General features: G+C 38.6%; 1 protein-coding gene across 1 annotated transcript in view; it reads right to left on the reverse strand.

Annotated features, from left to right (window-relative positions):
* Positions 1-1,214: 1,214 nt before the first annotated feature.
* The window catches only part of BOD1L1 (biorientation of chromosomes in cell division 1 like 1), an 86,527-nt gene continuing 76,908 nt past the window's right edge, over positions 1,215-10,833 (reverse strand). The window contains exons 23-28 of the mRNA XM_019525818.1: positions 9,326-9,365; positions 7,962-7,996; positions 7,764-7,848; positions 7,163-7,319; positions 3,763-3,906; positions 1,215-2,584 (exon numbers count right to left, since the gene is read on the reverse strand). Of these exons, the coding sequence (XP_019381363.1) occupies positions 2,476-2,584; positions 3,763-3,906; positions 7,163-7,319; positions 7,764-7,848; positions 7,962-7,996; positions 9,326-9,365 (570 nt within the window). The 3' untranslated portion in view covers positions 1,215-2,475. The remainder of the gene's footprint in view (positions 2,585-3,762; positions 3,907-7,162; positions 7,320-7,763; positions 7,849-7,961; positions 7,997-9,325; positions 9,366-10,833) is intronic.

A 10,833-nucleotide genomic window follows, 5' to 3' on the forward strand; every position in this document is an offset into this window, starting at 1 on the left:
GAGGATTGTTGTGTTCTGCAGACGGAAATAGGAGAACATGGAGCCCTTGGCATGGTAAGAGTGAAGTTGTAGTCTGAGAGACTTTCTACAGAAAGTATGACATGTTCAACACCCTACCTATGGTTCAGTATACCAAATCTCTATAAAGCCAGCTGGCTAAGCACATTCTATTGTCATTTGAATTATTGGTAAACTATTAAGAAATATACTTACAGTAAGATGTAGATTTCTGTGGTGATGCAAAAAACCCAAAAACCAGCCCTTGGGGCAAGTGCATTTGACCCATTAGGAAGTCCTTTTTCCTGTATTGCCATGGGGCATTCTGATCTTCGGACCCTTGCTCTGCTGCTGTGCCACAGCATGTATGTCAACCTTTAGGGCATTATGGCCCTGCAGTCAGCCTCCAGTTAAATGTGATACTTCAGCACAAGCTTAAATGCTTTGCTGAACCGGACCCTAAATAAGGCTATGAAAAAGATTCAACAGGTTTAATTTTAATATAATCAGTACCCATTGGAAGACTGCTTTTGGAATCTCAGGACATGAGTTTTGAGCAAGCCCTCTAGAAGTATTATCTTTACAAATTTTAGTAAACCTAACAGGAAAAAACAACCTAGAGTAAAAAACACACAGAAGAAAGGTAGCAAAATAGGGTTATTGGAGTAGTATTGGACTCTGTTGTTAGTGCCCAAATACAATTGAGGAACTGGACCCTCTAGGAGCTAATAAGTGTTTTTGCTCAAAGATGTAAGTTCATCACCTGGAAATGGTCAAGAAAGATAAGGGTCTGGATGTATTAATGGACGACCACAAGCCACCAACTTAATGCAGCTATGAAAAATGAGATTCCAGGATGGATCAAGCAAGGTATTTCCAGCATAGATTGAAAAATATTAATGCCATGATACAAGAAGCTGTACTATGATAAAAGATGTGTGGAGTGTTTCAGATGGTCTCATCTGGTCATTCATGTTCATGACCTATGAACAGAAATTGGAACAGCTGCAGAGAAAGGCTATTAGCATCATCAGGGGGCTGAAGAGCCTATCATTTATATGAGAAGCTCTTATGTTCCCATATATAGTGCCAGGGTAACATGGTAGACATTGATGAAAAGGAACTGATTACTCACGTGACTAAATCCAAGCAAGCAAGTGTGTAAATGCAATTTTTTTGGTAATAATTCAAGTTAAAAGATACCACAAATACTCCACTCAGGTTTTGGGAAACATTTTATATTTTTCATATAAAATCTCAGTAAGAAACAAAGTATAATATCTGACAGATGTATCTGCCTTACAACAAGTCAAAAAAAGAACAAAAGAAAAAACCCTCAAAGCACAGAATGCCGATTTTAATTATAAAACATAATATGAACAAAACACTTAAAATAATCTCAGATTATTTGGCAACTCACATCATTACAAGACAAATTTGATCATAAGAAAAAGTTTAACTTTATGTACAACTTAACTTGAACATTTGCTCTTAAGGGAATTAAATATGTTAAAAAAAGATTCTGGCAATAATACCAGGTTCTATTTTTAATACCTGTGTATAAAATGTAACATAAATGCTGAAGCTCTATACTTGCTAGAACTGACATTAACTTCAATGGGTCCCTCTTCATGGAAAAAGACAAACACTGAAAGAACAGTTGTTAAAGTTGTAAATAAAACAGTTTACTTCAGAGCAGTTTTGGCTGAAGTAGTCCAAGTAAACCTAAAACTAGAACTATTTACTTCTTTGAGGTTGGCTGTAAAAAAAAAAATCACAGATGAGAATATAATCTAAAAAGATTACATTTTTAAAATTTTATGCAGTCACAACTGTGAACAGAAAGGAACAGGAGTCCCCTTCATTACACTAATCTACTTTAATACATGCGAGAGAATACTTTGCCAACTGTCTGAACATATTTCAGAGAATTTCAGGTTTTAGACAGCCCTGAAAAAAGCTCCTTCCTACTCATGGCTGCAGAGGCTTTAAAATATATAATTAAAAAAAACCCCTACAGTATATACTAAAAGTTTACAGACCAGTCCTCTCCATACAATAAATAAGATGCTCATCATTGATTAGATTCATACACAGAGTAAAATACAACCTATTTTACAAGTTTATTTACAAAGAATATTAGTAGGCTCCTTGGTGCCTGGTGGGTTGGAAGCATCTGTATTAGCACATCACATTGGGAAACCCCAACTTTCCAAGTCAGTGTTAAAATATATAACTACTTTGTTTTTCATTCAGATACAAAGTAAACTTATTTTTATATCTGAAATAAATGTACATAATATTCTGTATAAACAATAGTTTATAAAGCTGTTTAAAATGTAACTTAAAAAGTTCTGCATCTATTAACTTAGAGCTCTGAAACAAGCACATGCAAATCTCTTTGCTTAAATAAAAATAGAAGCAGAGATCTCTTTCTTTTCTTGCAATTTTTCAATGAATGGCATTGGCTGGTAATGATTATCGCTTTGCTTTTTTAAGTGGTGTTTCATCAGGTTTCTGCTGGCCTTTTCTGCGTACCACTGTTGGACTGGTTTCCCTTTTGCGCTTGGTAGGCTGCATCTTTAACCTTAAATAACAAAACAAAATACAATAATGTTTAGGCTAAGCTCAGAATTTTTGTAGTTTCAAAGCAGTTTTGTGTTTAGTTTTGTTCTGAGAGTAAACTGCAGCTGTCCCATCCAAGGACAGACTGGGAAACATGATGTTACAGAAGTCATCACTATACAGTATGTCCTATACACTTTGCAACTGAGGGAACAATTCTGCCCATACAGATCACGCTTTAGCATACTGAAATAATAAGCCAGTTGCGTTAGTTAGTATAGCAAATGTACGGTTGGTCTCTCCTCTCTATTCTTTTGGGGGTAATTTGTTCCCAGAACAGAGTACAAAATAGGAACCACTCAAGTGTGCAAAGAAGTAACCTGGGCTTGAATTTCTTGTACTAAAAGAAAAAAAGGGAAGGTACTTCATACCCTCATTGCCATTTGCCAGCCCACACAAGCTAACCATGATCCAGCCCTAAACACATGGCCACAACTCAAACTCTTGGGCTTTCACATGACAGTAAGCAAATAACATCTACTGAAATACAATTTCGAGCAGTCAATTGCTGCTTTAAGTTTTTTTTTTAAGTGACAGATGTTGCTCAATGCCCAGTTACGACTACTAGCCAAATATGGACCTCTGTGGAAGATGAGTATTTCTGTGGCTAAACTACACCACCACCACGCAACAATTATGTCCCAACTTATTACTCTCATGATTTCTGAAGATGGTTTCACATTTAAAAATGAAAAAATGTTTTCCTATTCTCCTCTCCCACTGCTTTCTTTTCTTAAAATTCAGTATGTGGGGATTCTCAAGTCTTACTTCCCTCTTTCTATCAGATGATCTTGAAGCACCTCAGCAGTGATGTCAGTTGCCACTCTCTTTGCCCCTGCTAAGAATGTAATCTTTTCACCCCAGGAAGAATTTGAATGCAGATTAAAGCTTTGCAACATCACTGTTCAGATTCACCCAAGAGCAAGTTATGATCGAATATTTCAAATGCGAAAACAGAAACAGGAAAAAAAATGTAGAGAGAAAAAATCCTTTGCATCCTTTCTTGATCTATCAGAAAAGCAGGGAAGGGCAAAACTAAATTGCCTTTCAGCTTTCACATAGTGGGTTCCATGCACAGAAGAAAGCTCAACCTAATGATATCTAAAAGAAATAATAAAATAGCTTAATTTTCATACTTACTGTGTCAATGGAGGAGATTTGCTAACTTTTATATCACTAAGTGACCTCTTTTTGGCTGACAACTTCTGGTGTTTGCTGGGAGAAACTGGACTTGGGCTGTTGCCTTTAAAAGCTGCACGTGTAGTTGGCTTGCTAGGCTGTTTTCTGCAAAGTTATTAGGAAACATTATAATAAAATTGAAAGCATAAGAAGTGCTTTTAATCAAGTCATCTTCAGCATACGTACAAAACATGGGAGGACAGGAGTATAGAGTACGTGTGACAATGGAATAAATAGTGTCACTAAACGTGGTAGAGTCATAAGGGAAAGTCGGAGGTAATACAAACGTATTTAAAACTCTAAAGCAAATGTCATGCTTTTAACATGAAAAAGATAATAACCATAGAAATATTGTTGATCATTTCATTATTCAATAAAAAGCTGGATTTTTTTTTAACTAGCGCAGGGATGTCCAATTTCAAATGTGAAGCCACATCAGTGGGGGCTAGAGGCCATGGACCCTGGGATGCCAGCCCCCGTCCCTACCCCAATGTGCTGCACACACAGGTTCCCACTTGCAGCACCATGAACCCCTGCCCCCACAGTGCACCTTGCACTATCTGCCCCCTCTCTCCTGTGCCACTGCTCCTAGGCACATCTCCTGCTGCTGCTCCCCACACTCCTCTGCTGCAACATAAACCTAGGTACCCAGACTCATCCTTTCTTTACTGACTGCAAGCTCCCCTGCTGCACCGTGCCACTCAGACACCCCGAGCTGTGAGTGCTCCCAGCACTGGAGGCTGTGCTGTGTTGCACCACATCCCTAGCCCTGCTCTGCCCCTTGGGACAGGGGCAGGAAGGGGAAGCCAGAGGGAATGGAAGCCTGAAGCTCCCAGCTGCTGCTGTAGCCAGAGCAATGGGAGAGCGCTATAGCTAGGTAGGAGCCCAGGGAGGACTACAATTTAACCCCTCTGGGTTGCATGTGGTTCACAGGCTGCCCGTATGACGGTCTGGACCTAAAACAAAAATAATGTATACAAACGCTAACATTACCAAATTTAGCTGGGTGCACAAAAAAATGCATGAGAAGACTGTGGGAACAGTTAGGTCTAGTTTGCTTCAAATATGTCAGAATCCTGCCTTTACGTTATCTTCAGTATAACCAGTACAACAGAAAAGTTTCTAACAAATCAACTTTATGGTTTACTGAAGAAGTGACTTAAATCTGAAGACACAGGATTTGAACGTCAGCACAACTAAAGATAAAAAGGCTGCCTCTTCTAGTCAGAATGTTAATAGCAATTCCTACAATTTTAAAATAATGTCCACCAAGGTTCCAATTCTATCCTTGAAGGCAATAAAGCTAAATCAAAAGTTCCCTTAACTGGATTCTTTGGTAATTTTATGTTTCAATAAAACCATAAGTGTAACCAATGAGGTATGTATTTGGCTGCAAAGAGGATGCTTTTTCATTCCCACTGCCATATCAGATCTACCATCACACACTTTTTCAAAGATGGGTAAGGCCCATGAGAGGAAGGGAAACTAAACTCTCGGAGAATGTGTATAAATGTGATCTTTAGCACTACGGAATGACGTCTCTCTACAGTAAAAAACAATTATTTAAGCACTACAGATCACAGCTGTGTTCCTAACAGATTCACTTTAACAATGTTTAGGAGAGAGAAATTAAATGGTGAGACTTGTAGTTCTGACTCATTTTTTCTCTTGGTACAAAAGAGATATACTGCCTTTCTACAGAGGACTGCATGCTACTGGACCTCAGTTAGAAGCCCTTTCTTCCTTACAAGATTGTCCACACTTTGTAGGCACTGAAGTTTGGAAAAAAACCCAAAAAACTTGACACCTAAATCAGGATTGTGAAAAAAGATGTTTGAGTGTTTATATAGTTTCAGCTCTCTCTGATTTGGGGAAGAAGCCCTTCAAGCTTGCTCAAGAATATCAGTAGTCTGAATCAGAGCTCTTTCAGAAAGAATATTAGGACTTTTCCAATTCTGGACAGGACCTCCTATCTTCAGGATTTTTACAGACAGTTGAATCAAGAACCCCTGAGTTATCACGGAACTTTCATTTGGAACAGCTTGAAAAACTAGCTGGAGTGCTTTGGAAGGGTTTTTCAAATGAAAATTTGTCCTTACACTGCCATTAAGCTAGAGAATCTTGAAACCAGCCTTCCTGTCAACTCTGGTGTCCTGAACTTTTGAAGGGTAAAATAAGCCTTGTATATCACAGTCAAATGATCCCAGGAGAATAAGACAGCATTCTGTATCTATGAACCCTAACTGCAACTCCCCAGTATTGGAATGAAGAGATCCTGTGGTACTCTCTCAATTGACCAGTCATTTGGACAAGAGAGAAACTTGAACTCTCATTCTTGCAGCTGTATTTCTATGGCCACTGAACGTTTCAAGGACAAGTACAGTATGTGTTTAGTCCAAAACACAACAACTTGCTGGTAGTGCCAATTCCCAATTAAAAAAATCCGAATCCAAGACATACCAGAGAGGTAGGATGTAGTCATATTACAAATGAATTGCTAGATTAGTGCCTACATGCCCTGAAGAAGATGGAATATTGAATTTATGATGGCTGAATCTGTATTTCATGGAAATATTCTGTTGGACTTGAAACTATTTATGGAATAAATATATACAAATACTTCAATATTGGAAAGGATACAGCACACATTGTGGTTTTTTACATCCTGTACTCTAATTCTATTACATTGAGAAATATGTATCTACTACTGAGCAAAAAGTATAGCATAGTATAGAAAAACAAACAAAAAATACCCTGGAACTACAGTTCAGTTTCCAGCTTCATAGAAGAAACCACTCATACAATGATAATAATTTTAAAAATCTAATTAAAGCCAGCTTTCAAGTTTCTTGTAGATGCAACAACTTTACAGGATACCAGATCTGTGCTACAAACACACAGTGCAATGTTTGAGGGGTACAAGCTTAGCTCCCATACAATCACCAACACACATACACACCCACCCCCATCTTCCAGGACTGAGCAGTTTTACAAGAAACATTAATATATTTAAATGTCAGCTTCTGACGCGCACTATTTAACATCCACTGTTAAACAGGCTCTCATTCCATCATTCTCCTTCCCTGCTTCATTTTTATATATTGGAAAACATGCCAATTTCTAGGGTGAATGGAGAGATGGCCTGAAGAGTTTGATTGCAGGAAACAAAAGCCATTACCTTGAGTTGTTAGCAGTAGGTGAACCTGCTGAACAGCCTGGTTTTTAGTAATACTGTTCTGCATAATTGATAGAATATTTTTAATAATAGGAGTTTTTAAAGTACTTAAGAGTGCAAGGTTAGTCAATATTGAGTGCTTTTCAAAAAAAGCTGGTAGCAACTATATTGGCTAACAAATATTACCTTTGAGCCTCTAGTCTTGTGGCTGATCTAGTTGTGGCTCCGGAATGTGCTTCATCATCTTCATCACCATCTTCATCTTCATCTTCCTCCTGATCTTTTGTTTCCTCTTCAGTAGTAGATGCTGACTTCCGACGTTTTCTTTCTGGCTCCAGTGTTTCTGTCCATGCAAAATTGTACATATGTGCTATAATATCCGAAAAGGCCCTCCAAAAGGATATAGACACTTAGTTTAGAAAAGGAATTAAAAATGGAAGTTGTGAGTAGAATAAGTAATTTTCCATTTCCTTCATGCTTCAACACTTCTAATTCACACTTGTTTGACTTAATCTCTCAAACATATTCGCAATAGTTTACTTGTGCAGTTCACAGCCAGATTTCATAGAGAAATCATGTGGGTTTATAAAAGCATCTGGGATGTACCAATTCTGACATGAGATTACAGCAATTTACACATATTTACATAACATTTACATTTGCTGCAACTCAATGATTTTCTCTAAGAATGAAAAATACAGTAAAGTTGATCCTGTTACAATTTAATGTACACCCAGGCAGTGAAATCTTTTCGATCTGTTAGGAGAAGTACCATTTCAGGTCTTACCAGTTTCCTCTGCCGGAATCGGAGAACGTTTGGGCTTTCTTCCTCTTCGACGCACCATCACCTCTGTTTTACCTGCTTCCTCCTCCTATGAGAAATAAATGAAAGCAAACGAGACTAGACTGATGACATTTTCATGGAAGGCAGCCTTTTTCCATTATATATTCCTTACAAGCTTGCAGTAAACATGCTTACACTTACATTTGCAGTTTCTTTCTGAATTGACAAGTCCTTGGCTGAAAAAAAAGAAGGAACAAAGTAAGAACTCTGCACAAATGAAACCTAAACTTTACATTCCTTTAGCAATCAAATGGGGTAAGAGGGGGTTGTTTTAAACTGTTTTCTTTGAAAAAAATATCCAGAGTAGTTTGAAATATATTTAAAATTTCTCTATAAATTGAAGAAAGCTTTTCATAGACTGAAATCTTTCATAATAGAAAGAATAAGGGCTTCTGGTAAAAACAACTTTGTGCTGTTTTGTTTTGCCTCAGAATTTCTGCCTGAAAGCCAAGGTTTCTGTTCGCGCATGACACCGTGTGTACAGAAGGACCACTCTTAATTCAAATTACTGAACTTATGAGAAGACAGATAAATCAGTAAGTATTACTAAAGTACTAATTACTAAAGTAGTATTTCAACTTAATGCCAACAGACTTAAAAAAACCAGTAGATTTAATAAAACCTTGAATTTGGAGTAAATGAAATCTATTAAAAAAGAAAAAAAAAATCACCTCTTAAACTTTAATAGAAATGTAATATAGGGAATTCTAGACCTTCTATGAACTTTTTCAAGCAAAACATTTTTAAATAACACTGTTACAGCTCTGTTTTGCATAAAAGTGTTAAAATATTTTTAATATCACAATTTTTAAGTACTTATAAGGGATAAATTAGTCAACATGGAGTGTCTTTAAGGCAACCCTCCAACAATTAGAATCAAGACACAGAAACTTAAAACAAATGTAAGTTTTCCAAGTCTATAATCTAATAATTGGGTGGGGGTCATCTTCAACTTTGAAATCATCTTAGATTCAGGTAAATATGGTAATTCATTAATAAGCACTTTCCAGTAACAACCACTAGTTGAAGCTAAGGAGTTTTAGCTATAAATCCACAGTCATTTAACAAAAACTTTATGAAAAATTCAACTAGGGGAAAGTTTTCATACTTAATATCTTATTAAATTTCCTAGAAGATGTCACTAAAAACCAAGGGCCATTTTCATTTGACTGTATACTATTTTTGTGAATTTCTCTCTCTCTCTTGCTCTCCATCACTTATAATTTGCATGTTCCACAGTCACATATGTTCTGTCATGTATTGCTCCCTAAAAATTCAGACCAGTACTGCTCTACTAAGTTGGGTTTTTTCTCCTTTTTCACTTCACTGTAGACTCCATGTCTTCTCCAGTACTTTTATTTATATTATATGGAGGGGAAATTATTTGAATTCAGAAGCAAAGTTTAGGAAGGACACCAAAGATTCTGAAGTGTAAGCCCTTATGAATTTCCTGCCTTCCCTTCCCCTATCTTCTGCTTGTATAGAACAATGATTTGTTTTCTTACCTGTTTGAGGAGTGTTTTCTTCAAGTGCAGAAGTTGGAGACTGTGTCCAAAATTAAAAACAAGAGATAAAATGCATTTATAAAAATAAACAGAACTAGAAAAAATTAAATGTTGAGTTCATAAGCATTAAAAGTTATATTAAGATAAAAGCAAGTTTCCAAAGTTGGAAACGAAAAAGTCTGACTGATACACAGAATACATCTTCTTGTTATGATTTCTATGAATTTAGAAGTAGGGCTGAAAAGGACCTCCAGTGGTCATTTAGTCCAGTGGTTCTCAAACTTTTTTTTCCACGGACCACTTGAAAATTGCTGAGGGTCTCGGCAGGCCACTTAATCTCTGTCATCAGAAAAAATAAATTAACTGCAAGGCTAAGTACAGATATTCTCGATTGTTCCACAACCTTTCTGCGTACTACCTGAATGGAGCTTGCAGACCACAGTTTGAGAAACTCTGATCTAGTCTAACCTCTCCTGCCTTAGGCAGGATCATTCCTATCCAGATCATCCAACACAATCCATAATCTAAACTCTTTGTAAAACTACTGAAAACTCTGACAACACGAGACATAAGACCCTAACTTGCTAACACTTATTTCATACCCTCAAAGTTATTAAAGTATTGCATACAGGGCTGAAAACAACCCATATTAAATCAGTTTTTAGAAAACCACTACACTGCCAGCTTTTGTAGGCTAAAATCCGCTGCTTAGCTTCTGACAAAACAGGTTGTAACCAAAAAAGCTCATGCCTCTCTAATGAGTTAGTCTATAAAAGGTACCAGCCTGCCCTGCCTTCAGCCTAAATTCATCCTAACATGGCTAACTCCCTCTCTCCATTCAAAGACAACGTAAGAACATAAATGTCTAAGGTGGGGTCTCCAACCTTTTTAAGTAGCTCACTTGTTGAATTAAAATGCAACCCAAGATCTATCGTGTGCCATCCCACAGAAGAGGGAGAAAAAGTGATTTGGGGGTGCACCCTAGGACTCTGCTTGTGCCACACTCCCCCAAGCTCCTGCTCTTGCTTGTGTCCCACTCCCTCCCTCATCGCTGGGGCCTCATGCCAAGTGGTGAGGGAGTGGGGCTGGGGCAGGGGCAGGCCCTGACTAGCCAGGGCGGAGCATGGGACAGAGCTGTGAGTGGCTTGTCTGGGGGGCATGGGGAAAAGCGGCATGCAGCCTTGGAGGGCATAGGGGGCATGTGCTCCCAGACCTCCCTGCAGGGTGGGCCAGGCTGTGCTTGGGCCAGTCAGTGGTGGCGGCACTGGGACCGAGGCTACAGGGAGAGGAGGCTGCAGTCACCCGAAAATTCGCTGTAGCCCTCCCAACCCCAGCTCCCAGCACTGCCATTGCATACCCTAAGAGCAGTGCAGTCCAGCCCCCTGGTGCTGGGAAGAGCCTGGCACAGCTCCCCGAGCCCCAGGTCACAGTAGCAGTCCACCCTCCTCCCCCGCGCAGATCCTGGGCACATGGCCCCCATGCCCGGGGGGGGGGGGGGGGGGGGGGGG

This window comes from Gavialis gangeticus, unplaced genomic scaffold (assembly GCF_001723915.1).
Source record: "Gavialis gangeticus isolate Ggan-Ray unplaced genomic scaffold, GavGan_comp1, whole genome shotgun sequence".
In the NCBI taxonomy this organism is placed as follows: Eukaryota; Metazoa; Chordata; order Crocodylia; family Gavialidae; genus Gavialis; species Gavialis gangeticus.